The 24,648-nt window shown below is 50.0% G+C and overlaps 2 protein-coding genes and 1 long non-coding RNA gene across 6 annotated transcripts in view; 1 reads left to right on the forward strand and 2 right to left on the reverse strand.

Annotated features, from left to right (window-relative positions):
* The window catches only part of JAM3 (junctional adhesion molecule 3), a 60,017-nt gene extending 42,174 nt beyond the window's left edge, over nt 1-17,843 (forward strand). For both annotated transcript variants that reach the window (XM_060160809.1, XM_060160810.1), the window contains exons 2-9: nt 9,059-9,124; nt 9,605-9,718; nt 12,799-12,951; nt 13,370-13,572; nt 14,117-14,216; nt 15,038-15,167; nt 15,249-15,303; nt 15,576-17,843. In XM_060160809.1, coding sequence (XP_060016792.1) covers nt 9,059-9,124; nt 9,605-9,718; nt 12,799-12,951; nt 13,370-13,572; nt 14,117-14,216; nt 15,038-15,167; nt 15,249-15,303; nt 15,576-15,611 — 857 coding nt within the window. In that variant the 3' untranslated portion in view covers nt 15,612-17,843. The remainder of the gene's footprint in view (nt 1-9,058; nt 9,125-9,604; nt 9,719-12,798; nt 12,952-13,369; nt 13,573-14,116; nt 14,217-15,037; nt 15,168-15,248; nt 15,304-15,575) is intronic.
* On the reverse strand, nt 1,573-16,613 carry LOC132526454 (uncharacterized). The gene is made up of 3 exons (XR_009542582.1): nt 14,795-16,613; nt 4,805-4,895; nt 1,573-1,767 (listed from the first exon to the last, which is right to left on the reverse strand). It is a non-coding gene; the product is annotated as an uncharacterized LOC132526454 (long non-coding RNA).
* Nucleotides 17,844-18,698: 855 nt separating the features above from the next.
* Nucleotides 18,699-24,648, reverse strand: part of NCAPD3 (non-SMC condensin II complex subunit D3) — a 57,466-nt gene continuing 51,516 nt past the window's right edge. For all 3 annotated transcript variants that reach the window (XM_060160811.1, XM_060160813.1, XM_060160814.1), the window contains 6 exons: nt 24,168-24,350; nt 23,554-23,708; nt 23,283-23,410; nt 22,162-22,239; nt 19,283-19,472; nt 18,699-19,196 (listed from right to left, as the gene is read on the reverse strand). In XM_060160811.1, the coding sequence (XP_060016794.1) occupies nt 19,091-19,196; nt 19,283-19,472; nt 22,162-22,239; nt 23,283-23,410; nt 23,554-23,708; nt 24,168-24,350 (840 nt within the window). In that variant the 3' untranslated portion in view covers nt 18,699-19,090. The remainder of the gene's footprint in view (nt 19,197-19,282; nt 19,473-22,161; nt 22,240-23,282; nt 23,411-23,553; nt 23,709-24,167; nt 24,351-24,648) is intronic.

The following is a 24,648-nucleotide window of genomic DNA, read 5'->3' on the forward strand; positions in this document are numbered from 1 at the left end:
TTTATATAGCATTGGCATTGTATTAGGCATTCTAAGTAACCTAGAGATGATTTAAAGTACCTGAGAGGTTGTGTAGGTTATATGCAAACGCTAGGCCATATGAAGGACTTGAGCATTCATGGATTTTGCTAGCCGAGGGGTGTCCTGGAACCAGTCCACTGCAGATACCGAGGGATGACTGTATACGTACAGTGGAATATCATTCAGCCTTAAAAGGAATGGGCTGCTGCTACATGTTACATGGATGTACCTTGGAAACATCATCCTGCATGAAGTAAGTCAGACATAAAAGGACAAATATTGTGTGATTCCACTTGTGAGGTCTGTCAAGTAGGCAAGTCCAGAGACAATGGCCTGGAGGTTGCCAGCGGCCAGGGTTCCGAAGAAGTGGGGAGCTGCTGTTTAATGGGGATGGGGTTTCTGTTTGGTACGATGAGCAAGTTGTGGAGACAGATGGTGGTGTTGGCTGCACACATTGTGCATGTACCTAATGCCGCTGAGGTTTTACACGTAAAAGTGGTTAAAGTGGTAAATTTTATGTTGTGTATGTTGTACCAGAATAAAAAACATTGTTAAATAATGATGATGGTGAGACAGTGGGAAAAGTGGAAAACGCAGTGAGAGTACAAAGGGCGGAGCCCCACGTCTCACATTCAGTTGTAAGAATCTCCTGAGATAAAAATACCACATTTGATAAAGGGGGAATCTTGATGTCACCCTGACTCCTGTTTTCTCTGTTCACCAACCTTCAGCTGGGTAGGAACAGCAACTTTCTACCTGCTGCTGCTGCTTTTTAGAGTCCAAAAGCAAAACCTCAGACATTACTGTTCAGTGAAACGCACTGCAGATTATTCATGACCACACGAGTATTCCTTTTATATACTTTGGTCATGAATACGGTTACACCAGTTGATTTTTTTTAATTTTTAAAAAACATTTATTTATTTGGCTGCGTCAGGTCTTAGTTGCGGCACACAGGCTCTTTGTTGCGGCGCGTGGGCTTCTCTCTAGTTGTGGCGCGTGAGGTGCGCGAGCTCAGTAGTCGTGGTGTGCAGGCTTAGTTGCCCTGCGGCATTCGGGATCTTAGCTCCCTGACCAGGGATCAAACCCGCATCCCCTGCATTGGAAGGCGGATTCTTAACTACTGGACCACCAGGGAAGCCCCATGCCAGTTGATTTTTTAACTGATGTATTCACTGAAAGAATTCAGGAGGCCTTACATAAAAATTTTTATCTAAGTTTAAATAGTTGTTAAGTATATATATGATTTCTGGTGTATTGTGAATATCAATGCTTTAAAACTGTTACTTCAGTTTTTTGCATAGCCAACCGATTCCAAATGCCATACTGATTTCACTATCATCATTTTAGAAATAGAGAAGTGTTCTACGATTTAATGTTGAAATAATTATAGATTCACAGGAAGTTGCAAAGGTAGTACAGAGTGGTCCGGTGTACCCTGCTGAGTTTAAAAACCAAAATTTAGAAAGAAAACTTTCCTACAATGAATTTTTGGTCCAGCCCAACTCTGGAAAACAGTTATTAGTTTCTTTAAAAAACTAACCATGCCACAACATACGACGAGGGTTTGTGCTCTTGGGCATCTGTCCCAGAGAAAAGGAAACTTATGTTCATACGAAAGTCTGTGCACAAATGTCACAGCAGTTTTATTCATCATAGCCCCAAACTGGAAACAACCCAGATGCCTTTCCGTGGGTGAGTGGTTAAACACAGTGTGGTGCATCCCCGGTGCGGAGCGCTGCTTGGCTGTAGAAAGAAACAAACTGTCATTACACACAAGGTGGATGGACCTAAAGGGCTTTATTCTGAACAAAAAAGTCAGCCTCAAAAGGCCACCGACTGTGTATTTCCTGTTATATAGCATTCTCCAAATGACAGAATTATGGCCATAGGGGACAGATTAACATTTGCCAGTGCTGAGGGATGGTGAGGGCCTGCAGGAGGGAGGTCTTTGGTGATGGAAGAGGTCTGTGTCTTGACTGCAGTGGTGGTTACAGGAATCTTCACATGTGATAAATGATGTACAACCATCCACATACACTGTACACGCGTCAGTTTTCTGGTTTTGATACTGTGCTGTAATTATATAACCATTGGGGGAGGCTGGGTCAAGGTCACATTAAATGAACACAATATACTTGGAACTTACCACACCTGCCTCCAGAGGACAGTCTTAAATTTCTTTCGGAGGATTTGAATAGAAACAACTACACATGTCTTAGATTCCTTCTAAGTCCAAGATTTAATAATGGATTCCTGGGCAAGATGAAAAATAGAGTAGCCACATTACAGCTCTGTGAGCAAACTGAATTCAACTAAATGATTTTCTGGAAAACTCAAGGAGATCCAATCTAGAACATAAAAAATGTACATTGATTTATTCGGTAAACACTTTTGGAGTCCCTGCTAAATACCATTCCACACTAGATTTGAAGATAGAAAGATGAGTGCATATGATACTTGTTTCTTTGTACTGTTGATAGAATGTAAGCTCCATGAGGGCATAGATTTTTATCTTTTATTCATGTATCATCCCTCATGTTTAGGCCAGTATCTGGCTTATAAAAGGCAATAAATAAAAAATTGCTGAATGACTGGATTGTCCCAAAGAGCTTAGAGTCTGGTAGGCGCAAGCCAAGGTTGGTATGAAATTAAAGAGGAACAGCTGCATGTGATGTATGCTGTAATGGATTTTCCCCCTTTTTCTCCTTCCGTCCAAAATCCCTTTGCTGAGTCTTACATAATGTAGCCTCAGTGTATTCCGACAGCACCAGGAGGTTGGCTTATGTCAGAACCTCATGCCCAGGCACTGGCTCATATCCGGAGGAGTTACCTGCGATGTCGTCAAGCATTTGGTCTGGGGCTTCCAATCCTCACAAACACTGTTCTGATACACAAGTTACTTCTGTATTTTAAAGTGGGACCCTGGGCTGTTGGAGGTGAGCAAAGTAAGGAACGTAACCGTCTTTACATTTAAGAACAGCTTGGGAGCAGAAGGAAATGCTGAGGAGAGACTCAGCACGGGGCCGCGGCAGAGCCAGGGCCCGGCTGCTGTGAGCCATCGCTTCGTCTAGCTCTGCCCTTGCGCATGTGGTTGGGTAGGAGAAAGTCAGGCCTTGGGGGTGCATTCACCTTGGCCACAACGCGGGGGAAGAAAAGAGGTGATTATCTCCATCATCTGGGGCTGTGTTACCTTAGCTTCTTTTAGGTTATAAGAAACAAGTGGTCTTGGTTTCCCTAAGAGGTTTATTGTGAAGAGTTGGCCCCCGTGACAATCTGACCTTTGTGGACACTAGAGTAACCTCAGTGTCCCCTTCTTGTCCCCTGGCTCATCTGTCGCCAGCTCTGCGTCCTCAGGCTCTACTTCAGCTGTTTCTCTCATGACTGTAAACTCTGTAGTTTATTCTCTTATTTCTCTCAGCTTCATACTTCTCAAGAGAAAGCCTCAGATTGGGTTGTCCTGTCATTATCCAGTCAGGCAAAGCTCTGGTGACTTACCTCTAAGGCCCCTTAGATGGCCTTTGGGTCGGAAGCTGATCCCTGGTCATAGTCATTTGGGACCACAGTTTTGGTGTCTCATCACCTAAATTACAGTGATCGCACTGAAAGGACTGAGGTCATTTTCCCTAGAGGGAACCTGTGTGGCCTTGGTAGATACTCAGAGCGTCCCGTGTTCCTCTCTGTTAGTGGGTCCCTGGGGGCTTCTGGATGGAAGGAGCAGTGGAAAGGGCTGCATTAGTGTGGGTGGGTTTCCCCAAAAGGAGTAGCACGTGGTTACAAAACAAAACAGAGCAGGCGCCACTTGTCCTGGATGTGAAATCTAAAGTAGAAGTGACTGTTTTAGCAACTAATGACAGTTCAAGTATATTATACTTATTCTTTCTTTTTAATTTTAAAGTTATTTATTTATTTAGGCTCTGTTGGGTCTTCGTTGCTGTGCGCGGGCTTTCTCTAGCTGTGGCGAGCGGGGGCTACTCTTCGTTGTGGTGCGCAGGCTTCTCATTGCTGTGACTTCTCTTGTTGTGCAGCACGGGCTCTAGAGCGCAGGCTCAGTAGTTGTGGCGCACGGGCTTAGTTGCTCCGCGGCATGTGGGATCTTCCCAGGCCAGGGCTCGAACCTGTGTCCCCTGCATTGGCAGGCAGATTCTCAACCACTGCGCCACCAGTGAAGCCCCTATACTTCTGATTTTCATCCCTATTACTACATTCTTTAAGGCTTCTGCTGTAATTAATGAAGTCTTACTAAATAAGACAGAAAGCATCAAAACACATACTTGGAATGTATACATGTAGCCGAACCATTAAATAAGATTTAAAAATTAAAAAAATGGATTGTTGTGACCTGCAGCTCAGAGTGCAAGTCTTCACATTTTCTTACCTGGTGTGGTAAGCTGAGGTCCAGGGACCTTAATGAGGGTTAACGTAGGAAGACCTTCTCTGGGGATGGCATATTCTCCTAGAGGCCAAATAGCTGAAGAATGACATTTTGTAGGTGGTCAATGTACCTAGTTGATCTTGTCTCCAAGAAATCAGCTAAGACATTTTGAGACCATGATAACTGATTTCAACGTTGTTTAAACACGTGGATAGTCAGGTGCTAATTTTGAAAGAGATCACCATGCAAATAGCATATTTTGATTCCATCGATAGCTTCATTCAGCTAAGCTTCATGAAAATCGCCATGTTGTTATTTTTCTTATTTTACCAAAGACTGGTGCAAACTTTTTAATGGATGGAAATCACGGGTTAGATAAACAGCTAATCCAGCAAGGTGGTCTCTTACCTGGTTGGTAACTGTACCCAGAATGTCCATGCCATCATGCAGGGGAAGGTACCAGGCAGGAGGGAGGAATGACAAGAAGGCCCATGTAGGTCTGGGAGATGATGAAAAGAAAATTCTTTAAAAAATTTTTTTTATTGAGGTAACATTGATTTTATAACATTATATAAGCTTCTTGTGCACAACATTATACTTCTACTTTTGTATCCACTACAGCAGCTTACCACCAAGAGTTTACTTTCCACGCATCACCATATTGACCGCCTTTACCCATCCCCACCCCCTCTGGTAACCATTACTCTGTTCTCTGTATCTACATGTTTGTTATAGTTTGGTTTGGTTCATTTATTTTGTCATTTTGTTTGTTTTTTATATTCCATGTATGAGTGAAATCATATGGTATTTGTCTTTCTTCACCTGATATTTCACTTAGCATAATATCCTCAAGGTTCATCCATGTTTTTGCAAATGGCAAGATTCCATCCTTTTTTATGGCTGAGTAATATTCCATCCCACACACATATATACACATCACACATGCCACATCTTTATCCATTTTTCCATTGATGGCCACTTAAGTTGCTTCCATATCTTGGCTACTATAAATAATGCTGCAATGAACATTGGGGTGCATATATCTTTTATAATTAGTGTTTTTTTTCTTCTGATAAATACCCAGGAGTGGAATTGCTCAGTCATATGGTAGTTCTAGTGTTAGTTTTTTGTTTGTTTTTTTGCGGTACATGGGCCTCTCACTGTTGTGGCCTGTCCTGCTGCGGAGCACAGGCTCCGGACGCGCAGGCTCAGCGGCCATGGCTCACGGGCCCAGCCGCTCCGCGGCATGTGGGACCTTCCCGGACCGGGGCACGAACCCGTGTCCCCTGCATCGGCAGGCGGACTCTCAACCACTGCGCCACCAGGGAAGCTCCCTAGTGTTAGTTTTTTGAGGATCTCCATACTGTTTTCCACAGTGGGTGCACCAATTTACATTATCCATGTGCACCATGGTTTCCTTTTCTCCACATCCTTGCCAACACTTGTTATTTCTTGCCTTTTTGATAACAGCCATTCTGACAGATACAATATGATATCTCATTGTGGTTTTGATTTGCATTTCCCTGATAATTAGTGACGTTGAACATCTTTTCACGTCTGTTGGCCATCTGTATGTCTTCTTTGGAAGAATGTATGTTCAGTTCCTCTGCCCATTTTTTAATCAGGTTATTGGGTTTTTTTTATTGTTCTTTATATATTTTGAGCATTAATGCCTTATTGGATATATGATTTGCAAATATCTTCTCCTATTTGGTAGCTTGTGTTTTCATTTTGTTGTTTTCTTTGCTGTGCAAAAGGTTTTTAGTTTGATGTGGTCCCATTTGTTTATTTTTGCTTTTGTATCCCTTGCTGAGGAGGCATATCTAGAAAGATATTGCTAAGACTGATGTCAAAGGCGTACTGCCTGTGTTTTCTTTTAGAGTTTTATGGTTTCATGGGTTACATTCAATCTTTAATCCCTTTGGGGTTGATTTTTGTATATGGCATATGATAGTCATCTAGTTTCAATTTTTTTTTTTGCATGTGGCTGTGCAGTTTTCCCAACACCATTTATTGAAGACTATCCTTTCTCCATTGTATGCTGTTTGCTCCTTTGTCATAAATTAATTGTCTATATATGTGTGGGTTTATTTCTGGACTTTCAATTCTGTTCCATTGAGCTATATCTGTTTTTCTGCCAATATCATGCTGTTTTGAGTTCTAAAGCTTTATAATGTAGTTTGAAATCAGGGAGTGTGATATCTCCAGCTTTGTTCTTTTTTTCTCAGGATTGCTTTGGTTATTCAGGGTCTTTTGTGGTTGTATATGAATTTTAGAATTTTTTGTTCTATTTCTGTGAAAAATAAAAATGCCCTTGGGATGTTGATAGGGATTGCATTGAATCTGTGGTTGCTTTAGGTAATATGGACATTTTAAGTGTTAATTCTTTCAGTCCATGAGCACAGAATGTCTTTCCGTTTCTTTGTGTCTTCTTCAGTTTCTTTGAACAATGTCTTATAGTTTTCTGTGTACAGGTCTTTCACCTCCTTGGAAAAATTTATTCTTAGGTTATTTTATTCTTTTTGTTGCAGTTGTAAATGGGATTGTTTTCTTAATTTCTCTTTCTGCTAGCTTGTTGTTAATTTTTAGAAATAGAACAGATTTCTGTATGTTGATTTTGTACCCTTCAACTTTACTGAATTCATTTATTATATCTAATAGTTTTTTGGTGGAGTCTTTAGGATTTTCTGTATATAAAATCATGTCATATACAAATAGTGATAATTTCACTTCTTCCTTTCCAATTTGGATGTTTTTATTTATTTTATTAATTTTTTTTCTTTTTTCTTTTTTCTTTTTTTTTTTTTTGCGGTACGCAGGCCTCTTACTGTCGTGGCTTCTCCCGTTAAGGAGCACAGGCTCCGGACACGCAGGCTCAGCGGCCATGGCTCACGGGCCCAGCCACTCCGTGGCATGTGGGATCTTCCCAGACCAGGGCACGAACCCGTGTCCCCTGCATTGGCAGGTGGACTCTCAACCACTGTGCCACCAGGGAAGCCCCTAATTTTTTTTTTTTTTAATTTATTTTTTGGCTGTGTTGGGTCTTCGTTGCTGCACACGGGCTTTCTCTAGTTGCGGCAAGTGGGGGCTACTTTGTGGTGCTCGGGCTTCTCATCGCAGTGGCTTCTCCTGTTGCAGAGCACAGGCCCTAGAGCACGTGGGCTCCAGCACTTGCGGCGCGTGGGCTCTGTAGTTGTGACTCGTGGGCTCTAGAGTGCAGGCTTGGTAGTTGTGGTGCATGGGCTTAGATGCTCCATGGTATGTGGATCTTCCCAGACCAGGGATCAAACCTGTTTCCCCTGCATTGGCAGGCGGATTCTTAACCACTGGGCCACCAGGGAAGTCCCCGGATGTTTTAATTTTCTTTTCATGGCTAATTGCTCTGGCTAGGACTTCCTGTGTTGAATAGGAGTGGTGAGAGTGGGCATCCTTACCTTGTTCCCAATTGTAAAAGAAAGCTTTTAGTTTTTCACTGTAGAGCAGTGGTCCCCAACCTTTTTGGCACCAGGGACTGGTTTCATGGAAGACAGTTTTTCCTCAGACTGGGGGTGGGGGGATGGTTTAGGCAGTAATGTGAGTGGCAGTCAGGCGGTAACGTGAGCGATAGGGAGTGGAAGATGAAGCTTCGGTCGCTTGCCTGCCATTTACCTCATGCTATGTAGCCTGGTTCCTAACAGTCCTACCGGTCCGTGGCCCGGAGGTTGGGGACCCTTGCTGTAGAGTGTGATGTTAGCTGTGGGTTTGTCATTTGTGGCCTTTATTATGTTGAGCTTCCTTCTATACCCATTTTTTTGAGAGTTTTGTCATAAATAGGTGTTGAACCTTGTGAAATGTTCTTTCTGCATCTGAGATGCTCATATGGTTTTTATCCTTCATTTTGTTAATGTGGTGTATCATGTTCATTGATTTGTGGATGTTGAATAAGTCCCACTTGTTCATGGTGTATGATCTTTTTAATGTATTGTTGTATTCAGTTTGCTAATATTTTGTTGAGAATTTTTGCATCTGTGTTCATCAGAGATAATTTTTTTGTGTGTTATCTTTGTCTGGTTTTGGTATCAGGGTAATGTTGGCTTTGAAAAATGAGTTAGGAAGTGTTCTGTCCTCTTAAATTTTGGGGGATAGTTTGAGAAGGACAGGTATCAAATCTTTGAATGTTTGGTAGGATTTACCAGTGAAGCTGACTGGTCCTGGACTTTTGTTTGGGGGGAGCTTTTGATTACTGTTTCAGTCTCCTTACTAGTGATCTATTTAGATTTTCTTTCTTCATGATTCAGTCTTAGAAAGTTGTATGATTCTATGAATTTGTCCATTTCTTCTGGGTTGTCCAGTCTGTTGTTGTGTAGCTCTCTCTTACAATCCTTTTTTTAAAAGTACATTCTTAGAGGAAGGTCTTGAAAGTTCTAGGGGCTTTGTTCTGGGACTAAGAAGGAAAGTGCACTCTGAGAATTCTCTTTCTCCTGGGTTCCTTCCAGTGAAGGTCAGACTCAGAAAGCAGTCACCCTGCTGTATCTAAGAGACTTTGTTTTGGAACATGACATTTGACATCTTCTGTGGTTCGTAACTGTAGCCGCCATAAAGGGAAAGTCTGATGTCAAGTGCGGGTTCTCTGCTCTTTTAGTGTCGCGTTGTCTCTGATTTTACTTTTCTTTTTTCCCTCAGGCTGCTTGATAGGGGCTGTGAATCTCAAATCCAGCAACCGAAACCCAGTGGTACAGGAATTTGAAAGTAAGTCCAAGGAAGGGTTTAGGCAAAGGGGCACCACTTGGTGATCTGGCAGCCGATGCAGGATAGACACACACGGATGTGTCCTGCCCTAGAGGCTTGGGGGTGGCCGGCTCCCCAGCAGCCATCTGACGTGCACGTGTGAGCGAAGCACTGCTTCAGCAGCCCGCGGGCAACTCTGCAGGCTTTCTGTTGGCTGAAACCTGATTCCTGGCCTGGCTTTGCATTTACACAACCAAGAACGTTCTTATATACAAGCAGAGTATTAGGGGGAACGTGTGCTCTCTTTAATAGAAGTCTTTGCTAATCATCTATATTGTTTTTCTAGCTAAAACTAAAGTCTCTTGGAGCCTGGAGCTAGCTAGATTTTTAATCTACACGACAGACCTAAATATACATGTAGCTTGCAGGGTCTGGGTATACAAGTGAACCTAAAATTGTTCCACATTCACTGACAGTTCTCTTTCTTCCCTTGCTCATTAGGTGTGGAACTATCTTGTATCATTACGGACTCACAGACAAATGACCCCAGGATTGAGTGGAAGAAAATCCAAGATGAACAAACCACATATGTGTTTTTTGACAACAAAATTCAGGGTATGATCCTGTGGTCCTCTCATTTGTACAGAAGGCCCAGGCATGCACTAGTGGCCAAGACTTTGCTCTAACTGGACCTGCATCTGTAGCCAGGATTGGTGTTCTGTCTTGTTTTACATATGGAAAAGTCAACATGCAAAAGTAGTGAGAATAGTGTATGGAACCTCCCTGCACCTGTGACCCTACTTCAGTAAATATCACGTAATCAGTTAGGATTTTAGTCCACACGCAGCCGTAGCTTTGAGGTATCTGAGTGAACATTCTCTGAGGCTATCTCCCTATCGTGACCCACGACTTTATAAGTGACTTCATTAGTAGGACAGTATGGAACAGCAGGGGGACAGGAGCGCCCACTGTACACACCTGGGTGCTGAGCGCACCATGCGGGAAGGCAGGGTACGGGCTGCAGGGAGGCGCTGGGCCATGAGCACATGGGGCAGAAAGACGTGGAAGCGCAGGGAGCTTCTCGGAGGGACCGCTGGCTCTCGGCCCAGCAGGGGAGGGCGGACACGAGGTGGATGGCGCTTGGAAGGCCTCAGGAGTGGCGTGATGTGGTCCCACTGATGCTTTAGAGACGGGGGTGGTTGCTTTGCAGACGGGGCAGGTGGTGGGCATAGCTGAGAGCAGGGCCCAGTTCAGGATTCTTCTGCAGAGGCCAGGAGGGGGTCAGGGTAGTGTGGATGGGGCGGGGGGGGTTGTGATGGCAGGAGGGGGCCACCCCGGGGGACAGGCGGATGGAAGAGTCAGCACAGCTGCAGAGGCAGGCAGCCCCGATCCCTCTGAGAATGTGACAGTGGGGGTTTCAGGGAAGGGGTGGAGGCTTTGCGCATCAACCTGAAATTACAGCCTTTCTGCCTCAGGTCCTCCACATCATCAGGGGTCATGGGCTCTTAAAAACAGTTCTGTTTGCCCACCAGTATCCTCCCACCTCTGGTTTACGAAGAGATGGCAGTGCTATTCTCAGGAAACAAATCGGTTTTCTCTAGCAGCTTCATCAGGCTGTTCTTGATAAGCCCTGACCGAGCGGGAATGTTCTTAAGCAACTTTCTGTTTCTTCCCCCCCCAGAAATTGCCACACAAAATAGAGGCCTGGAGGGAGGCCTTGCCTAGGGCAGGGCTGTGCCACCAGCGCCTGGTGGGTTTGCGTTTACTTGTTTCCCACACGGTGGACGCTCTGACCCCTGCTGGTGCCTGGATGACGAACCTTCCCGCTAGAAAACGCCGTCAGAAACGTTCGTTCTCTTAGCAAAAGCATTTTGCCGTTTCCATCACGTGTGGTAAATCCTTCCTAGACTTGTCACCAATTAGCAGGTTTAGTAAATTCGTTTCTAATTTTTGTGTCATTTTCTTTTCTAACTCTTTCCCTATTTGTCAGTGCCCGGGTTCTTTGTGCTTCTTTGAAAGAGTTACTGTGTCCTTTATGCTTTAAAAATGTTTTAAATTCACATAGCATGAAACTCACTGTTTTGAAGCGTGTAGTTGGTGGTTAGTACATTCAGCAAAGACGTGTGGCCGTCACTGGCAGATTCCAGCACATCCCCGCCCCCAAAAGAAACCGTGTCCCTTCTTCCCCAGCCTGGCAGCCACTAATTCACCTTGTGGGTTTGCCTGTCCTGGATGCTTCCTATAAATGGAATCATACAATATTTGGTCCTGGCTTCTTTCACTTAGTGCATCGTTTTCAAGGTTCATCCATGTTGTAGCAAGTGTCTGTACTTTGTTCTTTCTAAAAATATATATATATATTTATTTGGCCTTGTCGGGTCTTAGTTGCAGCACGTGGGATATTCATTGCGGCATGTGGGATCTTTAGTTGTGGTGCACGGGCTTTAGAGAGCACAGGCTTAGTTGCTCCACGGCATGTGGGATCTTAGTTCCCTGACCAGAGATTGAACCCATGTCCCCTGCACTGGAAGGCGGATTCTTAACCACTGGACCACCAGGAAAGTCCCTGTTCTTCTTTATATCGATGAATAATATTCCATTATAGATATGCCGCATTTCATCAACTGCTGTACATTTGGGTTGTTTCCATTTTGGGCTATTATCAATAATGTTCATAAACGTTGTACAGGTTTTGGTACAAACGTAATTTTTCACTTCTTGGGGATAATTAGCAGGAGCACAATTGTGGGGTCATGTGGTATCACATGTTCAGTTTTTTGAGAAACGGCCAAGCTCTTTTCCACAGTGGCTGGACGATTTTACATTCCCTTGGCTGTGTGTTTCCCCGCATCCTCAGGAACGCTTGAGATTATCCATTGTTTTGAGTCCAGTCATCCTAGGGGGTGTGAAGTGGTATCTCGTTGTGGTTCTGACTTGCATTTCCCTGACAGCTAATGATGTTGAGAATCTTTTCACGTGCTTATTGGCTATTTGTCTATCTTTTTGGAGAAATGTCTATTCAAATCCTTTGTCCATTTTTAATTAGGTTGTTTATTTGTTGAATTGCGAATTTTCATACGTTCTGTATGCTAGTCCTTTGTCAGATATATGATTTTCTCCCAGTCAGCAGATTGTCTTCTTACTTGCTTCTGTCCTTTGAAGCACAAAAGTTCTTAATTTATTATGAAAGACTCGTGAAGGCTGATACAACTTTGTGTGTGTGGGCTTGTGCTTTTGGTGACCTAAGAGATCACTGTCTAATCCAAGGTCATGGTTATTCACGTCTCTGTTTTTTCCTAAGGGTTTCAGTTTCAGCTTGTGCAGCAAGGTTTGTGTTGTGTGTGGTGTGAGGTAGGGGTCCACGTCATTCTCTTGCATGTGGGTACCCAGGTGTCCCAGTACCATTTGTGGAATGCTGTTTGTCTTTTAATGTTGTTTGACTTGTTTTCTCTTTTAATGGGGAACCCTTTCTGGGAATGATGAAAAGGAAAGGAGGCCCTTGCCTTAACAACAGAGACACATGGCCAAGTCCTCTTACAGCCCAGGCACTCCCTTGGTGCTCGGCATTCTCACAGGAACGGAGACGAGCCAGTTGCAGTTTTCCTGCCGAGGCACCAGAGATGGCCCCAGAACCTCCTCCTTCAAGCAGCAGAGCTGTCTGTAAAGAGCCCCTCAGTGCCCTGTCTTCTGTACAGGAGACCTGGCCGGCCGTGCAGAACTGCTGGGGAAAACCTCTCTGAAGATCTGGAACGTGACCCGGACGGACTCAGCCCTTTACCGCTGTGAGGTGGTTGCTCGGCACGACCGCAAGGAGATTGATGAGATTGTCATCGAGTTAACTGTGCAAGGTGCGGGTGCACGTGGGGTGGTGGCCCCTGCCCTCGGCTCACGCGCCTGCCTGTGGGGAGAAGACCAGCTTCCTTCCTTCCTTTGCTTCTACGGTCACGTCCCCGAGGGTGTGGCGCTTGGCGGGGCAGGGTGGGGCAGGGGAAGCTCAGGCTGCCTGCGTTGGGTTGGAGATGAGGAGAGAAGGGGAGCTTCTGCCTCTTCTGTCCACCTGCTAGAGGGGGTGGAGGCACTGGGAACGCTGGGGGGTCACCTACGGGGGCAACCACAGGCAGCGCGGGCCACAGGGGAGCGGGCCTGCCCGCGACGCAGCGTCTGGAACCCGGCTGGCTGACTCGTTTTTGGAGCAGGTTCATTGTGGGCTGTGGTAAGAACAGGGCCCTGTTGCTGACCGTAACCCCTGCCGTGCTTCTCCTGCAGTGAAGCCGGTGCCCCCAGTGTGCAGGGTGCCAAGGGCTGTGCCTGTGGGCAAGGCGGCCACGCTGACCTGCCAGGAGGGCGAGGGCTACCCCCGGCCGCATTACAGCTGGTACCGCAACGACGTGCCACTGCCCACAGATTCCAGGGCCAACCCCCGGTTCCGAAACTCCTCTTTCCTCTTCAACCCTGACACGGGCACCCTGGTAAGGTCTCTCAGAAGGGGGGCGGGTGCGCACGTCTGTGTTGTGGGAAGAGCAGTTATTAAGAGTGGGAAGAGCAGTTATTAAGAGACAGTAAACTTTACGAGACAGCAGCTTTGAGCCCCGCACATCGGGGACCCTGCCCTCCCTTTATAGACAGAAAAGTTGTAAGGGGGCCAGGGAAAGGGGGCAGAGCCAAGGGGGGGACAGTGACTGAGGAGGGCGTAGGTGGCCTGGCCGGTGCTGTCCTTGGGACAGAGTCGGGAGGCAGCTGGGACTTACTCCCTGGCCACACGTCTGATGTTGAGGAACTGCTGGCTGCGTTCAGCACGGTCGTGGTGTCGTGGGCACGACTTTTAAAAAGTCCTTCTAGAGACACACAGATGTTCGTGGACGACCCCGTGGTGCGGAGTGAGGCGGCAGTGGGTTGGAGTCGCGGGCACGTGAAGCCCGGCTGCTGCCGGCTCTGGTGCCCCCGGCATGGAGGGGGCTCACTGTGCACCAAGCCCTGTTGTCGGGTCCCCATTCACTCCCAGTCCCCAAACAGGTGTTCAGCGCCATCCACAAGGAGGACTCGGGCCAGTACTACTGCATCGCCTCCAACGACGCGGGCTCAGCCCGCTGCGAGGAGCAGGACATGGAAGTGTGTGAGTGTCTCTGCCGAGCCTTGCCCTGCAGGCCGGCGGGTGCCCCTCAGCTGTGACCGCCCCCCCCCCGTGCGGGCACACGGGCTCTGCCCGGGTCCGGTGGGAGGAGGCGAGGACGCACCAAGGAGCAGCTGGAGGACTGACAGGCTGGTCCTCCTCATCTTGTAACTCTTAACGACGTTCCATGAACTCCATTTCTTTGGTAACTGATAGAATTATCGAGATACAAGGTTCTCCAAAAATGTATCAAGTTTAACCGTTTTGCAGTAGCGGTAAGCTGAAACCCAGGGTTTAGCCCCAGTAATTCTGCCCTGTTCAGGTGCTTCTTTCTCTGGGGGTGTTGGCTCTAAGGGGGGGTTGAGGGCAGGACGGGGTTAGACTTCAGGGCCCCCCTCACCTGTGGAGTCAGCCTCCAGGCGACTCTTCTGGCTGCTGTCAGATTTGGGAAGCTGCTCTCGGCAGGAGGAAGATTCCTGGGCTTTGCCCCAGACCTCTGGACTCTCTATGGATAGAGCTTGGGAACTGACGTTATGAAATCAAAATTTCAAAGACTTATTTTTAAATAACAGTGCACTCACATTCAAGAATGCTGTACTAGACAAGGCAGAATTTTTTCTTCCTTAGGACTCTGGCTCCTAGCTGTCTTTGTAGTATAACCATGTCGTCCAGTAATAATGTCCCCAGATGATTGTTATGCCCCGCAGGCAGTGCCACACGGCTTTGGCGCAGCGGGTGGGTGTCGTGGCCTGTGGGCGGAGGTGTTCCGGGCCGGGAGGGGCAGGGGCGGCAGGCCGTGTCTTCTGACCCCTTCTCTTCTCCAGATGACCTCAACATTGGCGGGATTATTGGGGGAGTCCTGGTTGTCCTGACTGTACTGGCCCTCATCACAGTGGGCATCTGCTGTGCCTACAGACGTGGCTACTTCATCAACAATAAGCAGAACGGGGAAAGGTGAGCCTGTCCTACCTGCACAAAGCACCAGTGGGCATTTCTGTGGTCCACTGGTGGTCACTCGGCTCCCCTCTGTTTCAGCTACAAGAACCCAGGGAAGCCGGATGGAGTTAACTACATCAGGACGGACGATGAGGTAAGGCAGCCTAGAGGCTGCAGTGTCCCGAGCAGGGAAGATGACATTCCCCTGAGAACCAAGCAGGTCCGTAAAAGAGATTTCTGAGTCACATCCGAAGCGCGAGCCCTCAGCCCTTCCCCTGGCTGTGCGCTCGCGGGGCACTCAGTCCACAGGCCTCGCGGCCTCTCCTCAGAGCCCGCTGTGGGGAAGCGGTGTCAGGCTCCCTTCCCACCGCACACTGGGCCCTGCGTGGCCGCGGGCTGCCCTCTAAGCCAGTGTTGGCCTTGCAGGGCGACTTCAGACACAAGTCCTCGTTCGTGATCTAGACGGCAGCACGGCCGCACGCACACGTGGATACCTCCACGGGGGACCCTGCTGGGAGCAGCCCTGCGAGGGGAGCCAGACGGGGCTGGACACGCGCATGAAAGCTTTTTGTTTTGGCCAAAGTTGACCGCTACTCCTTTCTTACTTTTTAACAAGCCACACGAATAAAAGAGTTTTCCTCAAGATGGGCACAGTCACAAGGCCAAAAAGTGACCGACCCCGTCGGGGTCTGGGTGGCCTCAGGGCGGGTGCCAAGGGCCCGGGAGGCACGGTGATCTGCTCCGTGGCAGGTGGCATCGGTATCCAAGGGCTGGCAGAGGGGGGCAAGGCATGAGCCTCAGCTGCAGTGACCTGGCTTCACGGTGGCCAAGTGGTCAGGCCACTTCATCCTGAGGCTTTGCTGTTACTGTCCTAGTGTCCATCTTGGGGAGTCTTTTTGGGTCAGCATTTTATAACAACAGTCCAAATCAGGAAGGTAAATTGCTTGTTAGAAGGAGGGAATCTTCTTACCTGTAGGAACCCTGCTCATCCATGGCGGGTCCCAGTGTTGAAGGAAGACCTTCATCTTATGCTAAATCTGAAATGGTACTGATACTATGTTCTGCTTTTCTATGGGTATTTTATAAAATTTTACATTCTAAATTTTTGCTAAAGATGTATTTTGATTATTGAAAATTTCTATTTAAACTGTAAATAAGTTGTCATGCAATGTTAAATAACCTCTTTTTTTAAAAGTTCAACTTAAGGCAGGAGCCCAAGCTACTCCTGTTCAATTGGACACACCACTCAGTGTTCCTTGTGCTTAGGAAACCTTTAAGAAAATTCCAGTTGAGTACTGTCTTGGTCTGTTTGCGTCTCTCCAGAAGAGACATGAAGGGCTCTCAGGTTGGCTTCAAGCTGCCTCTTCCTTGGGCTCCTCAGACCACCTCTGCCCCAGACCCACAGACGCGGTGTGCAGACCGTGCTGGTTGGTGCCCGGGGTGGGGCCGCATACCTGCTCGGAGTAGCATTGGCTCCTGACTCCAGGCCAGCCCGCCCACCCTTGTCCGACGCCCCGACGCTGGCCGTGTGTGGATCAGCCCTACCTAAGGTGCCGTTCACGTACCACGTGGGTCAACCCAGGACGGCGGCAAGGGCGGGGTCCTCAGTGTGGCACCCCAGCCTGGCTTCCCTGGGACAGAGGTTTTTGGCTGAAGATGGCTCAGGAAACAGCAGCCCTGCTGTCTGGCTTTTAAATTCATTTTACTTACTTGTGTAGTTCATACGACGGTCCAGGGCCAAAGGCAGTTTTCAAATCAAATCTGTTAAAGACAATGAACCCCACTGTCCCTCTCTGCCATAAAGACAGCGCAGGTTCTGTCTCGCCGCACAGGAAGCTGTTGTGCAGGGTCGCGAGGCCAGCCTCTGAAGAACAGCAGGAAGGGCGGCCGGCGACGGTCTGACTGACGATGGGCAAAGTGTGTGCCTGAGTCAAAGGCAACTTCCTGATCGTGCCCCACATGCTGCCTGCTTTGTGGGGGCGTCAGGAACAGCACCCTTTGTTCTTAGCCTCAGACACGCTGCTGTGTTAACTCAGCGTGAAGCCCTTGGGACCAAGGAGCTTCTCAGAAGGATGCCTCCGACTCTGTTACAGGATGGGTTTTATGTAGAAGAACATAGTCATCTTGGGATGAAACTTTCAGTGTCTTACTTGAATACTCGAGACTTGCGTTGCCCTTTCTTTTCTGAGTCGTGTGAACGCTCTGTCATGGAGTATTGGCAGCAGCAGAGGGCAGCACCTCGTCATGCTAGGGTGCCTGACTTCTTCCATCTGTGTCTTGAGAGCGCAGACAGACCTAAGACTGTCCCTTCATCCTCAGCTCCTCTGGGTGGAGAAGGGTAGGGCCCTTCCACCTGTGGGGGCAGCTCCAGCCTCCTCCTCGGTTGTCACAGTGATGGGGTAGTCTTCTTGTACCCTAAAACCTCCGTCCCGGTGCCATGTGACCTGGCTCTGGCTCTGACGGAGGAGAGAGGAGTGAGTGTGGGGTCTGGGAGGTTGCTGCCCGTCACTGTAAAAACGCAGGCAGAAAAGGAGCATCGAGTGATTTTAAGATGTATAAGTTGCTGGAGACGCGAGGCCACATGGGCTGCTGGGGCCTTGGTGTGGCTGCAGCTGTACCCCGTGCCACAGACCTGTGCTACTAACACACCTGTGAGTTGGTATTTCTTAAACCTCATTTATAAAAGCTTCTAAAAAAAAAGCAGCTCGGTCTCTTCATTTCTCTCCTTCCTGTGTCGTGTCAGGCATGGCCCTAGATTTGAAGTGCTGGACGGAGGTGAGGGTATTCGCTTAGGGGCAGCCCTGTGACTGACTCCGTGCATGCGTGTCAACACACACGGCACCTGGGGGGTCATGACGACATCCACCCTCTCATCCAACCACCCCGTCACGTGCAGGACACGCAAACAGCAACCCTGTGCTTTTACTTCTGTAGAACTGGGATTAAGACGTGAACCAACCAAATTTCTTTCTGGTCATTCTTGGACAAAACACGCACATACAAGGGTTTTAAGGTTACCTGATGGCGCCAACAGAGGAACCTAAGGCCACTCTCCTGCGGGAACAGCCCTTAGCGGACTACGCGCATGTCATCAGCGCTGCTGTTGCTCCAGGTAAGGAACACAGAGGGTTTTCTTAAGCAGAGACTTATAGTCTATGCTAAGATGTCTGCTGTGAGGAAAAAGACAGAGGCAGGGGCAGAGGACCTGCACGTTAAAGACAGATTGAGTCCTTTTTCCCTAACGGGGAAGATTTGGGTTCTTAAACACTTTATGTCAATTAAGTACCAATTAAAGCCCTGCGCTAAAAATACTCGAAGGCTGTACTCATACTTTTATTCATTTGAAAAAGCTTTAAAAGTCTGCAATTTATAAATAAGAATAGAAAAAATATTACAATCAAGATTTTGGCATCAGATACGGGAAACTATGTACTTAGTATAAGGAACTGAAACCAGCTACCAGAAGCTTGACTATAGAAGAGAAAGCTCAGGACTGTGTTCTTTAAGGACCAGAACAGCGCTTATGAGAAGGGACTGGATATCTTCAAAGTTTTTTTAAATTCACAAATCTCTTCGGTTTATTGCACACAATTAGCACATGACACAGGTTGGCAGAAGTCGGGAAAAGAGGGTCACAAACCACGGTGGCGAGAAGCCAGGGAAGGCGGCCTTTCTGCAAGAGCAGGACCTCCAGTCCAGCAAGGGTCCCTGGAGAAGCAGAGTGGGAAGCCGCCCTCTGGCAGCCTCCTTCCATCTGGAGTAAAGTTACAGTATTAAATGCTTAAGGCATTTCTCTAGTATTTTACACTTTTTAACCAGGCATTTCATAAGGAGAAACTGAAAAGGTTGACCAACCACACAGGTGAAAAGCTGGGCGGCGCTGGACTCACAGGCGAGCCCTTTGCTCACAGTGGAAGCGTCTGGGGCCAGGGGCACGGTGGTCAGTTGGCTGTTTTCAGGGGGGCCTTGCGGCGTGACCTCCTGGGGGCTGCACTGTCCTTTCCTCTGGCGGGAGATGTCACGTTCCACTGCGGGGGCTGCGGGGGCCTGGGGGGAATAGGCGTGTCACCTGGGGTGGGACAGCCCCCCACCTCCCAACGGGAACACCTCTGGGCGGGGTCCAGGGAACTTACGGCATGTCAGGCAGCGACAGACAAAGAACGTTGTCCCCGTGGCCCGGGGCCTCTGACACCCCCAGACTTCCTGGAGTGCCGGCACGGCTCGTGGACCTGGCCGGGGGGGAGTGGCCTCTGACAGGAAAGGGTGTCCGGGGTGAGCTGATGTAGCTGAGTCCCGCTCCAAACGTGACATTCTGGATGGTCCCTGGGTGGAGGGGAGAGTCAGTGGAGGGTTAGTGAAGGCCTTCAGGGAGAGAAACTGAGCAAGGTCAGATGCGGGTCTTGCTATGGGTCCACCCAGGCCCACGCGGTGCCCAAGCCCGGCCTCCATCATCGGGCCACCCTGCAGGACCAGACCGCTGGCCTGACCGCCCTCCGAGCACCGGCGCGTACAGCCTTGGCTTCTCAACAGCCACTTGTCGTGCCTGAGGCCCCACCCGCAGCTCAGATCCCCCTGCAGAGCCCCCTGCTCTTCCTGTCACTGCTCCAGAGTCCCCTGAAGATGCTGCCCTGCTCCCTCCCTCCCTCCCTCCCTCTGGTCACTGCAGCCCTGCTGCTACCCCGGATGTCCCCTCGCCTGCCACCTCCCCTCCCACCTTGGTCAGACTTGGGCTCTGTGTCCCACCGGTTGTGTGAGCTACTCTGGGAACCTCGAGTTTCTTAATCTCTAAAGGGGAAACACATGCACCTCCCGGAGAAGAACTGCCAGGTTTGAATGAGATCACTTGTGTTAAGTCCTTAACACAGTACTCGGTACAAGGTAAGTGCTGAAAACACTGAACCACGACTGTCGTTTACTACCTGGGTCCCCCCATCCCCAGAGGCAAATCTGCCCAGATCCGCGTGTGCACCCCGGTGGCTCCGTGCTCAGGGGGCCCGGCCCCCACTGCCCCTAAGACGCCCCCACCCCGTACCTGGTAGGCACACTGTCACCGCACGCGTCAGGACGGCCAGGCTCTGGGCATCCCCTGCGCCGTGGCTGGCTAGCGTCAGTGCATCCCTGGTGCCGTGGGCCCAGGAGCCTCTCGCGCCCCCTTAACAGGCAGCAGCAGGGTATGTTTCCACCGCTGCTGTCCAGACCCTGGGCCCCTGGGGGCTCTGAGCCCCCTCCCCGCATATCCTGGCACGTCCAGGCAGCAGCACCTTCGCCACTGACTTACAGCCTAAGAGGGACTTGCTACCCGCCGCCTCCCCCCATTTTCAGTTAAAATCTGGCTCTGAAAATCCCTCATTTCCACTCAGCAGAAATGCCATGTCCACACCGAGTGCAGCCGAGACCACTTCCCCATGGTCACCCCACCTGAGAAGTGATGACAGAACCGGTACATAAACCAGAGAAGGCAGAACGTGGGCTTCTTAAGTTATCTGGTAATTCTCAGAGGAGGGAGAGCTAGGAGGCAACCTTCCAGCATTTCTTTCTGGTTCAGTGTGAGGAGAGAGCCCCAGGAATTTTACATTCAAGAGACTCGAGAAGTAGTCTCACTTCCAGTGCAAATGCGAGTGGCAGCAGCCGGGCCTCCTGTGAGGGGCACGTGCGGCCAGGGCAGAGCAGGGACTGGGGGACAAGCAGAGGACGGGAAATGCACTCCCTCCCACAGCATCTGGCACCAAACCGCCAGGACAGGAGCACAGAGCATACACCGCTCTCTTCTGCTTGAAAAAGGGTGACTTTTTACATATATAACATTAGACCCCAATTACCCCTGCTCTTCATGACAAAAGCTGTCACGATTCAGGCATCATCTGGGGAGGGGTGGGGTAGGAGTTCTGTTCATCCATTAATCTCCCTTCACAGGACGACGGATGAAAATCATCTCTAACCCGTTAAGTATTCTAAGAGCTCACAGGTAACAGAACCACCAGGCAAGGCGCAAGAACACAGCAGGTGCCCAGTAAGTGCCCGCTGATGGAGCACGACTGCACGATGGCCCAATGCCCTGAGGCCTCGACACCACGGGGAACGGCGTGTTCCGCTCCTCCTGTAATAACACCTAGGACCAGTGCCGAGAAAGCAGTGGGGCCGGAGAGAAGCACCCAAGTCCTTGCCCAGCTCGGCCACCACCTGACCTCTCGTCCCGCTGGCTCGCAGCCCTCGCCGTCCAGGCCCGGACAGCACCCCCAGACGTGGTGGAGAGCAAACAGTTACAAACCAAAGCCAGACGGACGGTGAAGGACTTGCAAGTGTGGTGCCAGGGGCACCTCATCCACTCTGAGGGTCAAACGGGGCTTCTTCTGGAAGTGAAGGGGTCATGGCTGGGGGAGGGGCCCCAGGACGCGGACGCCAGGAGAGCGGGGCTCCTGCACCCTTGGGAGGACTGCCCACACTGGGGTGCAGAGCCAGGGGCAGGTGGCGGGAGATGGGCAGAGGCCCATGGGCCACGCCAGGCGGGTCCTTGCAAACATACTACAGACTCTGGACAGGCAGAGTTTCTTCATACTGCAGTAATTTTCTCAATGGTTTTTATGGGTTTTGAGATAATAGGCTATAAATAAAACAAGTGATAGGAATAAACACACTTCTAACTCACCTCTATTTTCAAATAGAAGGAAAGCACGGGACATTAGAAAAACCTCCCAGTGGGAGAGAGAGGACACAGGCTCTCCTCACGGCCGGCAGGGGAGGCCTCAGCCCACTCAAGCAGCCCGCAGTGACGCGCGGTGCCGCGAGCGCTGAGGCCTGGCCCCTGAAGCGGGTGGCCTGAGGTGTTGGCCACCTGAGGTGTTGGCCACCTGAGGAGTCACCAGGTGTAAAAGCACCTGGAAGAGGTCGGCGGTCAGCTGTGCCCAGTCTGACCTGATGCCCCGCGACGTGGCTGAAGCAGCTCTGCTGCGACCCCCGCACACGCGGTACCTGCTGCAGTCAGAAGAACGGCTCGTCCCCGCGAACCACTTACGGTCAGGGGTGCTGATCGCCCGTTTAGTTATGAGGTCAAGAGCTCCGCTGGACTCCTGCTCCAAGCCCTGCGAGGACACTGGGATGAAATGGGAGAGCGTTACCTCCCCGAAAACCCAAACAGCCCCAGAGACAAAACATTCCAATGAGAAAAAACACTTGCAAACTACACAACACACTTATTGTCCCAAATAAAGTATTCTTTTAAAGAGGTAATTCAGAAAGATACAAATAAATGACAAACACGAGAAACAATGGCCTTTTCTCACTGGGATTCAAACAAGTGGAAATGAAAATGAAAATTTTGGGTCTATAAAGCTCAGCAGAGGGCTTCCCTGGTGGCGCAGTGGTTGAGAGTCCGCCTGCCGATGCAGGGGACACGGGTTCGTGCCCCAGTCCGGGAAGATCCCACATGCTACAGAGCGGCTGGGCCCGTGAGCCATGGCCGCTGAGCCTGCGCGTCCGGAGCCTGTACTCCGCAACGGGAGAGGCCACAGCAGTGAGAGGCCCGCGTACCGCCAAAAAAAAAAAAAAAAAAGCTCAGCAGAGAAAGTGGAAAATTATGAAACCAGTGTTTCTCTGTAGGACCTGGGCTCTCATGGGCCACGGCAGGGATGTCACTGAGGGGAACTGGAGACGACAGTTTGACCATCAAAAGGTTAAGACGTTCAGGGGGGTTAATCCTAAAGATCACACACATACAAGACTGTATGTTCCAGGATGTTCTTTGTGATGTGATTTGTTTCAAAACGTTGAGAAAACCTACATTTCCAGGAATGGGCAGGTGAGCAACACGTCATGGCTGCCAAGGCACGGCAGAAGGGTGACGGGAAGCCCTCCCCGTGTTGCTGTGGTCGTGGGATTGTGTGCACGACAGTTACAAAGCCACGCAGCCTCCACCACAACTGCATACACAAAACCACACACACACCTCACCGCTATGGCTGGGTCTCCACATCACCCCATTCTCCAGATCTTCCATCATAAACAGGATTGTTTTACTCCCTGTGACCCCAAGTCCCCAAAGTCCCTTGTTTAAAGACAACAAACAGAAATGCTTTGATGGGGAAGGAGAAGGGGGCCCGGGTCTCCGAGAGCCCTGGAGCCACTCGGTGGACTCACCGCGCTCAGTGGGCTCGCCTGGGCCCTCGGGACACATGGTGAAGGGTGGCAGCCCCACGCTCCGGCCGCTCGACTCCACGGCCTTCTTGACGGAATTCAGGATGGCGATGGTGCTCGGCGACATGGGCCTGTTGTCGCAAAGACACCAGTGAAGCACAGAGGCGAGACGCGCCCTCATCCTCCCTCAGACCCAATCTGCGCCAACATGCGAACAATGCTCAGGGTGACCTGGGAGGTGCCTCTGGGGACGTGGTGACTCGGCCCTGCACACCTGGCTTTGGGCACCAGCCTCTTCAGTGGCCCAGTGTCCAGGGACAGAGGTGCGTGGGCAGCATGGGGCCTGGATGTGGACGCCTGGCTGGCGGCGGTGCCCACGGTGCCATTTTCTCGGCCAGCAGGAGCTGGCATTTCCAAACTTGGAACAACCTGTCGCAGAAGAGAAATTAAGACTATGTATCTTCCAACACTTAACGTCAAGAAATGTTTACACCCTCTGAGCAGTTCCGTCTCAGACCCCTGCCCCCAGCAGCTGCCTGGCACGGCACTCACAGGGCTTTCAGGGATTCTGGGAGAGAAGCTCACCCCAAGGGGGCTGTGGGGGAGACCAGGTTCTCTGCCATCAAAGAGCAAGGACCCTCAGCAGGGTCCTCGCTCTCCAGGAACTTGCACGTTCCCCACACCGGGACTCAGGACTTTCCAGATGGGCGGGGGCGACGGAGAGAAGGCCCTTGGCGATGCTGTCCACGGGACACGGGAACACTGAGACACCCTCAGGCCTCCAGCCACCCCAGGGCCTCGCTCAGACGACCGCGCTCACAAGTGCATGCTGGGACACGCTGGGGAGGCGGGTGGCAGGGAGCAGATGGAGAGGGGCCGCCCACTCACCTGCCCGGCCTGCGCCCCCTGGGTGCTCGCGGCCGCCCTGTCTGCATCGGCCTGCCTCGCCAGCTCCTGTTCCTGGGCCAGCTGCTCCTGGTACCGTTTCATGTCGTACTCGAGCTCTGAGGCCAGCTGCTTGTCAACCGCGAAGAAATCCTTGATTTCATCTCGGTAATCCTGCATCACCTCCTAAAACAGACCCAAGGCATCCATGAGCATTCTCTTGAATAAGTGAATGAGCTCTCCCACATGACATCATCAATAACAGGAACATGCCGAGACCAGGCGGTTCCCACTACATCGACCGACCAGTGAACCTGACGGTATCTCCCCAGGAAGTGCCGGCTGCACTGTACTGACCACACGAGCAGGGGCCTGAGCCCCTGGACGCTTCCCACATATCTGCCAGGTAACCCGGCATCCCACATTCTTAGCCTAAAGCAGCCCGTCACAGGGCACAGAACTGCCCTGACAGCTGGATGGGGGT

The sequence above is a fragment of the Lagenorhynchus albirostris genome, chromosome 9 (assembly GCF_949774975.1).
Source record: "Lagenorhynchus albirostris chromosome 9, mLagAlb1.1, whole genome shotgun sequence".
NCBI classification, from domain to species: domain Eukaryota; kingdom Metazoa; phylum Chordata; class Mammalia; order Artiodactyla; family Delphinidae; genus Lagenorhynchus; species Lagenorhynchus albirostris.